Genomic DNA, 18,403 nt, shown 5'->3' on the forward strand with positions numbered 1-18,403 from the left:
TGCATTGAGAATTGAGAACAACTCTACAAGCCGCCCAACAACCTCAATCACTAGGCACAAAAAAAATTTAGGTCAATATTTGAGGTAAAAAATATGTAGTTTTAACGCACACACATATAAAACAAGGGAGAAATATTGAAATAGAAGTGAATTGTGATTGGATGTTGAAAGCCAATTTAATCCCCAGTTAATCTGAAAGGCCTCCACTAAAATTCCCAATAGAAACTAATAAACTTTGTCCAATCCATTAATATACTCATGCTAGTAAAACCAATAGCACATACTAGTAAAAACAAGAACATGTGTTAAACACATTAGTTGGATCTCCATTCACAAAGACCTTCCTACCATCTTTGGTTCTATGCTTTATTTGAAAATTGCTGTGTTAGAGCTTGATATTGATGATAATGTGATTTCTTTCTTTGTTACACAATTAATTATCTCACAAATAGAAAGAATGGTGTATTTCAAAATTTAATTATTCCGTTCTCTGCTGGGACTTTGCCCCTTTGCAGGAACATTCCTTTTCTAACAGCAAGGTAGAAAATCATATCAACAAGCATATCACCATGACTTGGTGGGACCACCCTCTAATTCATCTCTCTGAAATGAAGACAAGCTCAGTCAAGTCAGCCTCCAATACATCCGCAATTGTTCATCAGAGAAGACAAAACATGACATCCTATCATGATTTAAATATGGTGAAGTTCTTTGCTATTGTGTCTTTAGTATATGTTTTCTTATTTGAACTTTGCTGGCTGCAACTGTGATATTTATATCTAATATACAATCATTATCAGCTTTGCTCAATTAAATAAGGAAGGCACGAAAGTTTATAGATTATTTTTTCTTCTTGATCAACATAGTCAGACCATACGCTTTTGATATTATAATTTATAGTAACATCCACATAAAAAAGAAATGGTCTTTGTTTTTATTTAAATGAAACGGGAATACTAATAAATGCCACGATTACCAACAATGATCAACCCCTGACACAGATCCATTGCACTATTTTCTCTTTGACTGCCTCTTTGGATAAAAGAAAGTTTATCAGTTCACCTGTTGAAGAAAATAATTGCGGACCATGTATCTGCAGGAAAGAAGTTTATCAAAATCCGGCAGCCATTTCTTAACACAATTAAGATTGCGGAAGCGCTCAACCCAAGCATGGAGGAAAGGAGTGCTGTGAGGATCTATCAATTTTACTACTCCAATTTCTTCACAAACTTGAATCCAAACAGCTCGGCAGCCCAACACAATATCAACATACCCAACTGATTCCCCTCCAAAGAATGGCCTCTCCTTCAGAGCTTCTTCCAAAACCAACATGTTTGCCACTGTCTCTTTTATGCTCTTCTCCTGTTTCTCCCCCCGTGTTCTGTATATATCTCTAAAATTAGGAGAAAACTGCACTTAAAAACCCATTCATTAGCAATCATAGGTCTAAATTCTCATAAAAATATATATCTAAGCAAAGTAGACATGGACAACCTTTAAAATGCATGGGACCAATCTGAACTAAATGAGCTTAAAAATCATCTAATGTGAGTACAAAAGCCAAAATGAAAAGTTTAAACACACCCACCTTATCATCAATGAATGTAGCTCTCAGTCAGCAACGGCTCGTTCATATGGGTGTTTGGGTAGGAGGGGAACAGCAGGCCATGTCTCGTCTATGTATTGGAGGATTATGAGGGACTCAGAGATTGCTTTTCCATTGTGAATAAGCACTGGAATCTTCTTGTGAACTGGATTAGATTGCAGGAGCAGTTGGCTTTTGTTGATCAGATCTTCCTCATAAAGGGTATGATTGATGCCTTTGAGATCGAGTGCTATTTGTACTCTGACAGAAAATGGACTTGCCCACAATCCCAAAACCTTTACTTCTTCTTCCATGTTGGAGAATCCCTGGTTGGGTTTTCTCTGGACCAGCAGCCTTATGAAATATCTTGACGACCCCTCCCTTTAAAGTCGATGACTCCCGCCTTTGGATTCTCCACATATAAACACACGAGATAAACTTAGAAAGTTCTCGATGCTCTATGTTCGGTTACCTCCAAGAATAGTTGAAAATTCTAGTTTGAACCGCCCACGGTAGAGATAAACTTATGGTCAACACTAACCCTAAAGAATAGGCTGGCTTAAAGAGCACACACTAAGGTTTGACTTCCTAGGTGGTTCGTGGGCCCGATTGTTACTTTGTTCCGTCAGGCTTTTTTGTTCCGTTTCGCTTCCGTCCACTGTTTTATTTTCTGTTGCAGTACTCTTTTAACTCAACCCAGTCACGTTCACTGCAGTGGTTAATTTTGAATTTGCAATCCCGCCCAATTTATTAAACGCGCTCAATCATATTTCAATGGATTGCATGAAAACAGTGTGAGAGTATTCCCTTCCTTTTGATCGTCTCTCTCCCTGGCTCGGTGGGCGCCTGCTACAGAGTCAAATGGCTGCTCTGGCTTTACTTGGTCGTAATGTTTCTTCTCATTCTGCTCTTGTTCTGCTTCACCGTCTTTGCCTTTGTCGTCACCAACAAGGGAGCTGCACAGGTCGTTTCCGATAGAGGGTACAAAGAATACAAGCTTGGGGACTACTCAAACTGGCTGCAGAAGAGAACAGAGAAGAGAAGCAAGTGGAACAAAATTAAGAGCTGCCTTCAGGATGCCAAATTATGCAAAAGCCTTGCCTAAAATCTCATTTTGGAGAATTTGATTTATACGTCTATCATAGATTACGATTAGTTTGGGTGTGATACGTTTCTGTGCTAATAACATGTCAAATATGAACTGAACTGAATATTGCAATTTGGCTGCTGCAAGCCTCCAATGTCGTGTGGCTTTGTGTATGCGAACGCCACTAGTTGGACTACCACAACATGCAACTTAACGGATGTGGATTGTAGCAGGTGGTGTAATGATGAGGATAAATTATGCTATAGTTGTAACTCATGCAAGGCAGGTGTGCTGGCAAACTTGAAGCATGACTGGCGTATGATTGCTATTATCAATATTGTGATGCTCTTTGCTCTGGTTGTAGTTTATTCTGTGGGGTGTTGTGAGTTCAGGAACAATAGGCGTGATGAGAGAAATGGGTATGGATATAAGGGGGGATATCCTTGAGCTTTAGCTTCAGCCAAGGAGCACATCGTTGTGCCATAAATTGTTTTTATTTTAGTTTTTCGTTCTTCAGTTCCTCTGTTGTTTCTGCAGAGAGAGGGATTGACATCCATTGTATTGGGAGCCATGCTCCATATTCATGTTCAGTGTGGAGCTTTCCAATGGCACATATGGCTTTGTGTTAAAAGTATTTTAGTTTCTGAGGCTTATTCTCTTCTACCTAAACTTTGCTTATGTTTCCTCTTTCTTATAAGAAATATTTTATTTAAAAAAAAAATATTTGGATTATTCTTTAAAAAAGAGTTTTGGGTCTAGTAATTTTGAAACAACCACAGTTATTTGAGCTAGCACATTTTCAAGAATTCACCAATAATTAGAATAACAATCACAATTATTTGAGCTAACAAGAAAATGAGAGCAAAATATAAAATAAGTATTCAAAATTTATCTCAAGAATAATATTACAATACACTTGGAGAGTCCATGTAAATTATTTGAAGCATGGACAACATCTCAGCTTCATGTAAACAAGCAAATGTGAACCATGTAGCCACACATCAAAATCCATTCTTCTTATACTCATGCAACTTGCAAGAGACCCGTAATCCAACCAACCCCAACAATTGCTCATGTGCTTGCTCTTTACAAGAAAATACTTTACAAAACTACTAAATGGTATTATGTAAATCATGTGTCTCTAAACCATGAACCCCCAAAATTAAATATTTTATCTTGAGTGACCACCACAAAAATTATTTAACTAATATTCATTACAACATACAAGTGTCCCTAAGAATGCTTATCCCACATGATATCCATATCTCTCAATGCATCATAATTAGATATTTATTTTACATTATTAACATTATTATGTATGATGTAAAACATAGCATTCCCAACATTTTCTTAGTTGAAGCATAAATTGTATAAACTCTCAAAAGTAAACTCAATCACCAAAGGGACAATCCTTGTAGCCAACATTCACCATCTAAACATCCATATCCTCCACCAAGATACATGCATGAAAGATATGATCCTATTTAAAGGTGATGATAGATTAATCATCACAAAATCTTTCCTCCACTTGATATCCAAACATAAATACCAAATCTAATTTAGTAATGAATAGGCTTGAGTAGCTAGCAAGAACTCACCAACAACTAGAATAGCAACCACAATTATTTGAGCCAACACATCTAACTAACCACACCTCAAAAATAATGTATACTCATTATCACAAGTAGTTCACTTGTCAACAATATATCCAACCAAATCACAATAACAAGTCCATACATATACACTATATTGCACATACAAGTCCTCCCATATATAACAAATACACAAACATGTGACAAAAAAATTAAAGACCTTCAATTCTATAGTATAATGATAACATCCAACAAATGATATATGTACACCTTGGAACTCCCAATACATGGGTAAGTTCATATGTAAAACCAAATAAAGCATCTAAAATTTCACCAATAACACTCACATAGAAGATGTGGCTAAATCATCTATCACAAGTTGTCAAAGAATATACATAAAATCATAATAAAATAATAACAGTATTGATCCCAAATGAAACATAACACCTTTCAAAACTTTGGTACACCATATTTCAACCTATAGAGCAACAAAGTTTTAGGGAGGAAGGAAGCAATTACCCACTAATAACACAAAATTGTAACCACTTTTTGCTTCAGACCTCTAAGCTAATTAATTCCAAAAACCCATATATTTGGATGGGCTCAAGTGGTTCAAGCATCAACACTCTTGCATATAAGACATGGTTGGAAATTGGTAGGACAAATGATATAGTGTTAGAATTAACAAAAGAATGCAACAACCAGCTTCATGAATATGGCATATGATAGGGTTAAGAAGAGTGATAGCCCTTGAATCCATTGGATAAGATACCCTTGGTTGTAGTGAGTTTGACAAAATAAATACTCCTAGATTGAGATGAATTCAAATAAAGAGATTCATTTACCCCTAGATTGTACTATCTCTCAATTGGGGTTGTTGATCAAATAGTTACCCATGGTGAATTTGATCAAAAGAGAAAATCAAAAACAAGGAAGTCCTTACTAAATCATTTATAATTTTTTTTTTTTACCTAAGGACCAAGAAAGTGTCTAAAATATTAATTATTCATAATTTTTTAACCTCCACCTAACTCTCCAAAAGATAGAGCCAATGTTGTAGCACCAAGGGTAAAGTAACCGAGTTCAAAGAAAGAAAGATATTACAAGGAATAATATCAAGAATGACACTCCTAAATAGGGAACAATTAGAAAGGGAAAAGATCCATTATAGAAACCATTAAATAGAGGATGATCATCATTAAAATAAAATGGATGCATCACTTGCAAATTTGAAGGACAATTCAAAGGGGAATAATCATGTTGTCAAGTAGAAACACAATCCTTTTCAATTATTTAGAGTTGTGGACAATAAGTGGCTTTCTTGTAAATGCATGCTAAACTCTAGTACTTCACGTCACATAATGCCTCTCACAACTATGAACCATTTAAGGTTGAAGGTACTAGGCTCTATGATAAATGCATCACCATTAATACTCACAAACTTAACACATTGTTTAAATTGTTAATAATGTGGAAGTTCAACTAGCCACACATCCCAATAAATGTTTCTTAATGAATATAATTTTTTTTTATTAACTAACTAATTTGAGCATGCTTTTATCTAGAAAATGGATTGCTTCAATCAATGGAAATATACAAATGGACCTATACTACTTTAGGATTATGTTGCAAGATGAAATTATTAAAGTGCACAAGGAGAATATAGTGCTATGTATTGTTTAATATTAGTATAAGGTATCCTATAAATTGCACTACACATAACCGAATCACTTTATTGGTTTTAGTTTATGAAAAGACCCATGATCTCATAGAAAATCTTTATTTCTAACTAGATATTTTTTATATATATTTTAAAGAAAACATAACTTTGGATGTCTAAGGTAAATAAAGTTAGAAAGGTTGGTATCTTTCATAGAAATTTAAAATGTGAGTACATTATAATGGGCTCACATTTAAAAAAAAAAAACTTTTTTCTTTTATGAATTACAAAATGCAAGCACGATATAAAACACTTGTGTTAATGGTAAAGTTGACTAATTTTTGGTCCCTCATTTTGGTGTATATACCCAACAAAAATAAAGGGAAAATTATTAAACCAATTAGACACTCAAAATAGATTTTAAACCTTGTTCTAACTGGGAAGAAGAATGAAGAAATAAGGTTGTGTGTCAGTATTAGGAATTTGAATGTTAAATTACTTAAAGAAAAATATCATCTTCCTAGCATGTACCACTTATTAAGGTGACTATATTTAAGTTGATCTCAATGATGGTTAGTTGCATAGAGTATAATCAAGTTGTTCCCAAGGAATCTAAACAACATAGGACAACTTTTGAACTCCTCAAGGTTCATATGTCTATATGATCTAATGATGCTTGGAATAAAGAAAGGTTGTCTTACATTAGTAAACAGTATTCATTTTGGAATAACATATCACTTTAAATTAGTGAGTATCACTTAAACCAATACACTTTGTAATAGTATAGGTGCTAGCTTATAGAGTTTTTTTAATCATTTCTTTACAAAGCCTTTACATGCCTTTAAGAAAATGTAGACATAAAATGTAGTGTAGTCAATATCCGCGTCCTTCACTTTACTCATGTTAAATAATTCATGGATAAACTCTATGACATGTTGCATAGAGTATAATCAAGTTGTTCCCAAAGGAATCTAAACAACATAGGACAACTTTTGAACTCCTCAAGGTTCACATGTCTATTTGATCTAATGATGCTTGGAATAAAGAAAGGTTGTCTTACATTAGTAAACATTATTCATTTTGGAATAACATATCACTTTAAATTAGCAAGTATCACTTAAACCAATGCACTTTGTAATAGTGTAGGTGCTAGCTTATAGAGTTTTTTAATCATTTCTTTACAAAGCCTTTACATGCCTTTAAGAAAATGTAGACATAAAATGTAGTGTAGTCAATATCTATGTCCTTCACTTTACTCATGTTAAAGAATTTCATGGATAAACTCTATGACATGTTGTGCCTTGAGAAAAGTTCTCTTCATTATTTAGGGAAGACATATTTTCTCAAATTCCTTGAGCTAGTGATATTAATATTGTATTCATTTTGAATCTCTCCTCTCCCTTCTATCTCCTTTCTCTCTCATTTCTAATTTTACTTAGATTCTCATAAGGATATTATTATATTCTCTATCATCTCAAAATCTTATATTTTTATCATTGTATATATTACTTTTAAATTTCATAAACCCATTGTTGAAACTTAGATTCTTCACTTCCCACATTTTCTCTACATGATTATAGGAAAATTAATGTATGTTTTTAGGTTTGAGTTGTTAAATTTCCATTTTGTAACAGTTGTCATAATTCCCTAATTCTATATGCACTTAGAATTAGAAACAACTAACATTATCCAACCCCAATTAATATTTCTATTAGGGAACTTATGGAGGTTGAAAGTCTAATTATAGGATTAAAAAGATACAATACATTTATTCCATTATTTTTAATCAATATATAGGTTAGTGAACCATATGCTAAAGAGTAAAGAAAGATTATATGTAAGGATCTCTAACTCTATGGTAGTTCAAAAATACTTGTTCATTATATTACTTAGGAATAAAGTAGTTATGCAAATATAGTGAAAGGAATAAAGTAGTTATATAAATAATAAAGAAAGATGATTTACAAATCATATACACTATAAATATGCAAAGTATCAAATCTTTTAAGTCTTCATGCTTCTTATCAAACATTTATTAGAGGCTTAGATACAATTGAGAGCACAATTGATGGAATCCACCTCTTTGATGAGAACACCATCACTGGTGTTCTCAAACTAACATCATCTTTGGATCTTGTTTTATATAAATTTCCACGTGGTTCTATATTTTCACCCTTTTCAATAATTAGGCATGTACCTGCTTTAGTTTTAGAATACTTTTATATTTGTATGGAGGCATTTGAGAAAACTTTAGAGAAAATCATACATCATAATCTTTCTTCCTTCACGGGAATACATCATGCATCTCTACTTAATTTTATTTCTTTCTAAGGGAAGAATACTGTTCAAAATTCTTGGACAGTCATCTCCCACCGCCATTGTAGGAGAATATACTTTATAGGAGATATACATAATCTCTCTTTCTCTCCTTTAAGGGAACATTGGTTGCACATTAGTGATAGAACTATTACTTGGGGGCTGTGTTGAGTCCTCCTTCCTTATATCACTTGTACATGTTTATTTACATCTTTTCTCTCTTTTGGATGAGACTTTTTCCTATGATTTTCCTCCTTTACTTTGTTTATGAGAGACCTTTTTATACATGAATATCTAACTTGGCCTTATAAGAAAGATCCATTCTCACTTCTATGCATATTTTATCATTCTCCTTAAGTTTCAACTAAGGGAGTGTTAGTGCAAAAAGGTATTTTACCAAACTAGTTTTGTCTTAAGTCCTATTCACACTTGATTACTTTAAAGGTTTACTTCATTTACTTTTTATATCTCATATCATGAGGTTACAACACTTGTAATGACCTTAGTTCGTCTCATTTGTAAATTAATAATATACTACACCATTGTATATGCATCTAATCAATTTTATGGATTCAAAACATTTCTGTTGCTTCTATCTTGTGTAAAATAATTTTTATGTTGAAGGCGATCCTTGGATCCTATGGGTTTCTCATTAACTCTTACATGGAATCATAGTTTTCAAAATTTTATAAAAATTAGGATTATATCATATTTGAAAATCCTAAACAAAGTGAAGCTATATGTGAATGAATTTAATATTTTCCAATAATAAAGTGTTAATTTGGAAAATTAAATGCAAAGGAAATATGTACTTATCTATGATAACTAACGATGAAGAATCATCATCTAATGTTGATCCCATTCACTTAAATATACACAAAAATAGATGCCTTCACTACTCTATTGCTTAGATGATGTGTACAACTAGAATTCTGTTTAGTTTTAAGATTTTACATCTATAGATTGATTAGTCATTGTGCAAATTTGATCCCTAATGCGTTGTATATATCTAGTATAGCGTGTAGTTTTACTATTTTTAACATATTTTTCTCTTTTTTGACTAATAAAGATTGACAATATTTGAAAATGTCAAGGGGAAAATGTCAAATCATAAGGGTCAAGTTCTCTTAGGTTGACTGCTTTGATTAGACTATTTTTATGGTCATGAAAATGAATGGAGACATCATTTTTCAATGATGTAAATGTCCTAGAGATTAGATGCAGAATCAAGTTGTTCTCAATGCTCCAAAGTAAAAGTGCTCTTCAAATTATTCTTTTTATAATGCATAGGATTTTCAAATAAAATTCACATTGATTGATGAATGCATATTGAATTAGTAGTACATAACTATTGATTGCACAAATGCACACTAAATCAACTCTTAACTGTTAGAGGAATCAATGAGAACCAATAAATATTTAATTTTTTTTATTTTTGAACTAATAAATATTTCATTTTTGAACTAATATCAATGTGGGGAATGAGTCTCTAGAAATGTGGGCAATAATAGGTACATTAAATGTTAAGCATATACAAATGTGTTATATAGATAAAAAAATTCAAATATATCAAAATGAAATTGCATAAGTTTGTCATTATGAAATTGCATTCCTTTAAAATAGACCTAAAATTAAATGAAAATGATATGAATATACAAATTCACAATTACAATTATAAATAAATTTAAAACAAAACAAAATATATATTTTTTTCATTTTTATCAAAATTCCAATCTAATTATTTTTCTTCTCAACAAAATAACATCTTTATTAAAAATTTATTTTAAAAATATGAACAAACTATTTCCATATAGAGACTTGTCACATTTGCTACGAACAATTAAATTTCTATTTAAATGCGTGATTTAAAAAAAAGAAAAAAAGAAAAATGAAATTTTTTTTTAACAATTTCCAATGTTCCAAAAATTGTCTACCATTTTGAGAAGAAATTCAGCCTGCCTTAGTAACGCCGTACTCTCATCTTGTGGCAGTCGATCTTCTAGTGTATGAGCATTTAGCCCAGCCAATTTTCCACAAGCATCCACTAAACTTCCCCAGCGTGGGAATAGTGAGTTTGAATTTCATTTGGTTATGCGCTGCACAGAGAACTGCGGCTAACTGCTGACAGCTCTGACAGAGTTGAGTTTGAATTTATGCGCTGCACGGAGAACTGCGGACTCCAACAGAAGTGCTAAGAAAACAGAGACAGACATTGTTGAAGGCAACGGTTTCAGTGGACCCCACATCTGGTCAAAGCTTAGTGTGTGTGATTTAAGGGTGGGCCTAAAGAAAGGCTATGCGTATTAGTAAGGTAAAAGGGAAGGGTCCATTTATTCTTCATATTTCAATAGTCGTTTATTGGCTTTTTTAATTAAAAGCTTACTAAAAATTATTTAGTAGGTCAATAGTGGCTCATTGATATATTGAGTAGTTGGGAAAAAAGTTAGTAATTAGATGAATTGTACAACTTATTGGTACCAATAGTGCATGATTATTGGAACATTTATGCACAAGTATTGGATCGATTGTGCAAATTTTGTGGTGGTCAAAGCGAATGGTTAACAGGACAATAGGAAATATGTATGTGATGTCAACTCAAAATGACCACTTTTTGACCCTTATGTGCATTTCAAATCTCATAGTGTTCGTTGTAACTACCTAGAAGCCAAAACAATAGCTATAAGCACTTAAGTCACATACAAAGACAACAATTTTTTTTTTTTCAAAACTTGACATACCATTTAGGAGTTTAGGGTGCACCAAGTTAGCTATAATGGCTGATGGTACCCTTCTCCGAGTAGGGTTTAATTTAATACAATTTTATAACAATAATTGATGTAATTTTGTGTGAAGTTGAATTTATTTTTATGATTATCATTATTGTTTGTTTTACATTTGACAATATCTTATTTATTTTAATTCATATTTTTATATTTTAATTACTTATTATGCTTACATTATTATCTCCATGCTTAAGACATTCATTCACTACATGAAAATTATTTTTTCACTATTTTAAATCAATCATGTGGTGTGAAATCAATTTCACACTACACAAAATTAAGTCTAGAATTCTAAAATTTTAAAATTTAGTTTTTGCCAACTCTTATTAATTTCTTTCTCACTATGAGTTCACTTGGCACCCATTTCGCATGATTTAGTACTATGTAGTGGTATTTAAATATGCGCTTTCATTTATCATGAAGAATTATTGATCAATCAGTTAAAATCTTATAAACAAAAAAGAATCATTCTAGGTATCTTTAAATTTGGAGTTAAACGAAACTTAAATCTACCTCTTCATTATAGTACAATTGCATGACTTAAGAGTGTTATCTTCTCTCATTTTAATGATCATAAAAGTTCATGTAATAAGAAGGTTGACCAAAGAGAATTGCTAATTGCTAAATCTTTCGGCTATTTCTTTATTGATGTGTTGAAATGACACACATTATGTAGTGATATGTAGTGGTTTTTAAAGACACTCAATATTAATTTATCATTAAGAACTAGTGATTAATAATTAAATGAAATCCTACACATTAAAGAGGAGACTCATTCTAGAAATATTTCAATTCGAAGCACTAAAAGGAACCTAAAAAATTGCATCATCATTCTAGTATGAATGCATTATTATAGAGTACTAGTTTCACTTATATAATGGATATAAAAGATATTCTAATCAAGGAGTTAGTTTGTGAGAACATCATACTTAGAATTCAACTATCTTCTTAAGGTTGATTTGAGAGTTGCATTTATTTTGTGTAGAATAGGTTGATGTTATAGTAGCTTTTTTTTAATGCTCAAAATTGTATTTACACATTAGTTTTCATATAGTTTGCATATATATTTTTCCCTCTCTATTGTTTCATTAATATGACGTGGTTTACCACATGTTTTTATAAGATTCAAAGAACCATTGGTTTTAATATTCCTACCATATATATTTACCTTGTATTCAACAATATCATAATACCATAGTCTTAGTGATTTTCTTTTCCTTGGGACCTTAGCGGTATGTCTATCCTCTATTACAATTTTAATGTGAAGAGAACCATTATACCTATACTTGTGATTTTCTCTTCCTCTAGGAAATTAAACTTAGCAATGCTCGACTTGAGTGTGTCTAGGACTCAGTTTGGAAAGAAGATCATTTCATCCAGTCTAAATTTATCATTTAACATGGAAAATATTCTTACATAGTTGTTTGTGGAATAATATATCATTAATGGTATTCCTTTAGGTTTTCCTTCATTTATGAACACCCCAAGTGATCCCAAAGACAATATTCTCCTTTGGAAAAGGATATGCTCCAACCTACCAACTACTAATTGGGTCCCTCTTGATGATTTAAATATGCTAGGTCGTTATAGTTCAATTAAAACTAGATAATCTTGGAAATACTCTCTCAACAAGAATTTAACTCTTGGTTACTCTACCAGATATCCTTGGGGATCTTTAACCCTCTTCATGGAGTGATTCATATTCACTTTATCATAGTTCACTTGATCCAACCATCTAACCACTTTCTCATTGTTGAAGATTTTGATAGATATCTTCTATGATGACTAAAGAGAGAAGCCCGTAACTTAATAGTGTTCCTATACAATTCTTCTATTCTATATGGTAGTGTATTAGAGAAGATTTCTACCATATATGCACATGAGAGTTTTACAAAAGGGCTATGTAGGAACTCTTATTTTCAAAGGACTTATTTAAATTTGATTGTTAAAGATAAGAGTGAGTGCTCTTTTTTCAAATAGAATCCTATGAAAATTCTTAATAGCTCATACAGGATATGAGATTATCACAATCTATATTATCAGCTTGAGTATTTCAAGATTTGATTGTGTATACATTTTTCTCTATCAACATTTTGGATCACAATCCATGACCCATCATCAAGATAAGATTTTTCTTATTATTTGGATTTGTGACATAATCCGCTTCCACGAAGGGCAACAATTAAAAACATGAAATTTTAAAAATCCATATTATTTGCTTGAGAATTCTTGGATTTGACTATATTCTTCTCCATCAATATTTGACACACTCTATGATCCATCATCATGATGAAGTAATTTTTTACCACTAGCTATTTGGGTTTGTGATATAATTCCCTCCTATAAAGGGCATAATTAAAGACATGAAATTTATATGGTTTATATTATTATCTTGAGTATTTTTGGATTTGACCGTGTATACCTTTTCTCCATCAACATTTCAAATTACACTCCACGATCCATCATCAAGAATGAAATAATAATTTTTTTCTAATTGTTTAAATTTGTGATATAAATTTATCCTATAAAGAACATAAATCAAAGACATAATTAAAAAAAAATGATTCAATAGTTCTTGTTTTTTAAATAACAATACTTAAAACCCTAACTCTTATCCATAATTTATTCGTGCATCAAATTCAATTTTTCATAACTAAACACCTAACTACTATCCTCCCCTAGAACCCCACTCACTCTAAGCACATCACAACACCAACTACTAGTTTGTAATAAACTTTGTTTCCTCCAACTGCAGTCCATCTTATACCCATATTGGTAGAAACAAGAACATGTGTTAAGCACATTACTTGGATCTCCATTCAGAAAGACCTTCCTACCATCTTTGGTTCTAACCTTCACTAGAAAATTGCTGTGTTTGAGCTTCACAATGATGATAATGTGATATCTTTCTTTGTTAGACAATTAATTATCTCACAAATATAAAGAATGGTGTATTCCTATGTTTAATACTCTTGTTGTCAGCTGGGACTTTGCCCTTTGAATGAACATCCTTTTTAAAACAGCAAATTTATCCAATCTTGTGCAGGGTACCATTCTCTAGGAAAGTTATCAACTCCCCTTACAAACGCAATAAGTAGAAAATCACATCTACAAGCTTACAACCATATAAAGAAGAGCTGTCTAAACGCATCGAGGGCATCACCATCACTTGTGGGACTGCCCTCTAATTCATCTCTCTGAAATGAAGGCAAGCTCAGTCAAGCCAGCAATTATATATTCATCAGAGAAGACAAAAAGATGACATCCTATTATGATTTAAAAATGGAGGAGTCCTTTGCCATTACGTCTTTAGTATATGTTTTCTTATTTGAACTTTGCTGGCTGCAACTGTGATATTTATATTTAATATACAATCATTATCAGCTTTGCTCATTAAAAAACGAAGGGCACGGAAATTCAGAAGTTTTTTCCTTTGAGAAACATACTCAGACCAATAAGCTTTTGACACCCGAACAGGAAAAACAGGTCTTTGTTTATTTAAATAGAACGTGAATGCTAATCAATGCAACAATTTTGACAATGATCACCGCCTGACACAGACAAATTGCACTGTTTTCTCTTTGACTGCCTGTTTGGATGAAGAAACTTTATCAGTTCGCCTGTTGTTGAAGAAAATAATTGCGAACCATGTATGCGTAGGAAAGAAGTTTATCAAAATCCGGCAGCCATTTCTTAACACAATCAAGATTGCAGAAGCGTTGAACCCAAGCATAGAGGAAAGGAGTGTTGTGAGGATCTATCAGTTTTACACCACCAATCTCTTCACAAACTTGAATCCAAACAGCTCGGCAGCCCAACACAATATCAACATACCCAACTGATTCCCCTCCAAAGAATGGCCTCCCCTTCAGAGCTTCTTCCAAAACTAACATGTTTGCTACTGTCTCTTTTATGCACTTCTCCTGCTTCTCCCCTTGTGTTCTATATATACCTCTAAAACTAAGAGAAAACTGCACTAAAAACCCATTCATTAGCAATCACAGGTCTAAATTTTCATAGCAATTATCATTTAAACAAGGTAAATAGTAGAAACCCTTTGAAATGCATGGGACCAATTTAACCTAAATGAGCTTAAAAATCATCTAATGTGAGTAGAGAAGCCAAAATGAAAATTTTAAGCACACCCACCTTATCATCAATGAATGCAGCCCAAAAAAGAGCAACGGCTCGTTCATATGGGTGTTTGGGCAGGAGGGGAACAACAGGCCATGTCTCGTCTATGTATTGGAGGATTATGAGAGACTCAGAGATTGCTTTTCCATTGTGAATAAGCGCTGGAATCTTCTTGTGAACCGGATTAGATTGCAGGAGCAGTTGGCTTTTGTTGATCAGATCTTGCTCATAAAGGGTATAATTGATGCCCTTGAGATCTAGTGCTATTTGTACTCTGACAGAATAAGGACTTGCCCATGCTCCTAAAACCTTCAATTCTTCTTCCATGTTGAAGAATTTCTCGATGGGTTTTCTTCTGAACCAGCGGCCTTATCGAGTATGTAGACGAGTCTTTCTAATCCATCTATATAGAGCTTGAACATAGAAAATTCTCAAAGCTCTATGTTCCGTTACTTCCAAGGAACATCGAGGAGTCTACTTAGAGCTGGCCGCCATGGAGATAACCTCGATGGCCAACCCCACAAATGTCACAATTGTTGAGGTGTAGAACAAGGAAAATAAATAATTATGGTAGAATGTGTACCCCATATTAAATTTTATTTAATTTTGTGTTTTATTTAAAACAATGATTGAATATGATTATTTATAAATGAATGATGTAATCTTGTGTCAAGTTGAGTTCATTTCTTTAAATTAAAAGGGGTAAAAATTACACCACCTTGTCAACATTCACTAAAGAATGATTATTATTAATGTTTGTTTTATATCTACTTTCATACATTTGACTTTGTCTTATCTATTTTCATACACATTTTTATAATTTAGCTACTTATTATGCTTATAACTAGTCCCCATGCTCAAAAAATTCATTCCTCAAATCAAAATTAGCTTTTCACTATCTTGCATCAATCATGTGGTGTGAGATCAATCTAGCATTGTGCAGAAGCAACACTTCAACTTCCAACTTTTGAATTCAATTTTTCAACTCTACTCATTTCTTGCTTGATACGAGTCAAATTGACATACATTTTGCATGATAAATTTTTTTCAAAGGTATTTGAAAATGTACATTCATTAGAATTATCGATCAATCATTTAAAGTATTGTAAATTAAAAAGGAGAATCATTCTACGCATACTTCAATTTTTAGATCTATAATGAATCTAAATCTACATCATCATTATAACACAATTGTATGATAAAAAAGTGTTGTCTTCTTTGTATTTAAATATAAGCTAGTCTAATAAATGGGTTGACCAAGGAGAATGTAAGAAAATTAAATTTGAAATTTGCCAACTTTCATCCATTTCTTTCTTGATGTGAATTGACTTGGCACATATTATGTATTATTTAATCCCATTTAGTGGTATTTAAAGACGCTCAACATACATTCATTTATCATCAAGCATTATTCATCAATCATTATTCATCAATCATTTAAAATTATACACATTAAATAGGAGAATCACATTCTAAAAATATTTTAATTTGAACCACTAATAAGTACCTAAATTTGCACCATCATTCTAGCACTAATACATTAGTGAAGAGTGATTCCTTCACTTATTTAATGAATAAAAAATTGGTCTAATCAATGCAATTTACCTAAGATAACATCACATTTATGCTCCAAAAATACCCTAAGCATTTGATGAATCAAGAAGAAAAAGTGTGTGATTTCCTAAATCAAAACCATGGATTGGAAAATAAATCCAAACCCACGGACAAAATTCAGAGCCATGGATTTGAAATTCAAATATATTAAAGACTATAGGGATTTCAATGTGAGGTTCAAATAAGGAATATTCTTCTCAAGTCTCTAGATAAGAAGATTCCAATACAACACTTTATTTATTCATTCAAATTGACCATAAAGCTAACTATTGAAGACCCCTTTACATTTAATTTTCTAAATTGACAATAATTGATTAGTTATCAATTGCTAACTAATTATTATATTAATTAATATTTTTCAATTTGTTCTAACTTGGATGTATTTCATTTAATTAGCCTAGATAAGTTTAGGAAAAGGTATCTTTTCTTTACCTTTTTGGTGAACTTAACAATTCTTAAACCACATAGGGTTTGACCTTAGGGCCACATTTTCATTTATTTTAGGATATTTTAGATTTAATATAATTTTAATTTATTATTAATTTAAATAGAGTTTTATTCCTATTCACTACTCTATTGCTATATCTTTCCATGCAAGGTTTGTATGTATTTTCCTACCTTATCTATTTATGGATACTTTTTAGGGTTTTACTTAATTTTTAAATTTTTCTTATAATTTGATTAGAAATGGAGTGTAAACTATTTATGTGTTGATTACCTTTTTTCATAAGGGTATGTGCAGGATCATGGTGTGCCAAAACAGGCCCTTAAGTGGCAATGAAAGTTCAAAAAATCAGAGTTATGCAACTTGACATGAAAAATTGAATAAGTTATGAATATTATTTTTAAAATATGTATGAAGAGAATCTATAGAAAATTGAATATAGTTTCTAAGCTACTAGTTGTTTTTTGAAAAAAAAAAAAAATGTTATTTGATGAAAATTTCAAATTTCAATGCAGTGGTACAAAAATTTCAGGAAAAAGATAAGAAGTAGGTGTATGTCTGACCACCCTAATCACAATCAAATCATAATATATTTTTATAAGATTTATAATATAAGTATTAGACTCATGTCCGGATGTGACACATATTTTTTTATAATTTTTTATAAAGTAAATAATTATTTATGATTTTTTTACTACAGCTTTTCAGAAATTCAGAAACTCCTACTTCTGACCACCTTAACATGGTCAAAACCTTATGAAATTCAATTTTTTTTTTCCCCTATAGTAGACGAAGCATAGGATGTGACGCATGTTTTAGATTCAAAAAATGTTATGCGGTTTGAAAGTTATGAGTATTTTTCAATCAGTCTACCAATCAGGACTTTTGTCAGAATTCAAATAGAAAATAAATAATAATTATTTATAAAAGTTGAAATAAGACAAGCCTTATATTGTTGGAAAGCTAAGAACATCCTTAAAAAACCCTTTTTGTTTTATCAATTTTGGCTATAAAAAAGTCGCTAGCCACTAATGTAAAGTCTGGAAAATCAAGGAATACTGAAAAACACGTTTTTTCAGTTGGCTTTCCAAGCTTGTCACTTCCAAGCCAACTCCCAAAGCAAACCCGAACCAAAATGTGGAGGGAAAAATTTATGTTTTAAAATTGGATATCCGATTTTTGAAAAA

General features: G+C 31.9%; 3 protein-coding genes across 4 annotated transcripts; 1 reads left to right on the top strand and 2 right to left on the bottom strand.

The window, feature by feature from the left end:
• Nucleotides 1-955: 955 nt before the first annotated feature.
• On the bottom strand, nucleotides 956-1,961 carry LOC131859896 (glutathione S-transferase U7-like). The gene is made up of 2 exons (XM_059214146.1): nucleotides 1,615-1,961; nucleotides 956-1,410 (listed from the first exon to the last, which is right to left on the bottom strand). The coding sequence occupies exons 1-2, from the start codon at nucleotides 1,897-1,899 to the stop codon at nucleotides 1,054-1,056; spliced, it is 642 nt and encodes a 213-aa protein (XP_059070129.1). The 5' UTR covers nucleotides 1,900-1,961; the 3' UTR covers nucleotides 956-1,053.
• A 77-nt stretch (nucleotides 1,962-2,038) lies between these two features.
• Nucleotides 2,039-3,329, top strand: LOC131070396 (tetraspanin-8). The gene is given in 3 exon segments (XM_059214151.1): nucleotides 2,039-2,097; nucleotides 2,215-2,263; nucleotides 2,379-3,329. Coding segments are annotated over 3 exon segments (849 nt in total). The 3' UTR covers nucleotides 3,120-3,329.
• An 11,196-nt stretch (nucleotides 3,330-14,525) lies between these two features.
• On the bottom strand, nucleotides 14,526-15,484 carry LOC131873724 (glutathione S-transferase U7-like). 2 transcript variants are annotated; one of them, XM_059216910.1, is made up of 2 exons: nucleotides 15,173-15,484; nucleotides 14,526-14,994 (listed from the first exon to the last, which is right to left on the bottom strand). In XM_059216910.1, the coding sequence occupies exons 1-2, from the start codon at nucleotides 15,482-15,484 to the stop codon at nucleotides 14,635-14,637; spliced, it is 672 nt and encodes a 223-aa protein (XP_059072893.1). In that variant the 3' UTR covers nucleotides 14,526-14,634. The 2 variants fall into 2 exon arrangements, with proteins under 2 accessions (XP_059072893.1, XP_059072894.1); XM_059216911.1 differs by having other exon boundaries at nucleotides 15,167-15,484.
• Nucleotides 15,485-18,403: the final 2,919 nt, after the last annotated feature.

The sequence above is a fragment of the Cryptomeria japonica genome, chromosome 2 (assembly GCF_030272615.1).
Source record: "Cryptomeria japonica chromosome 2, Sugi_1.0, whole genome shotgun sequence".
NCBI classification, from domain to species: Eukaryota; Viridiplantae; Streptophyta; class Pinopsida; order Cupressales; family Cupressaceae; genus Cryptomeria; species Cryptomeria japonica.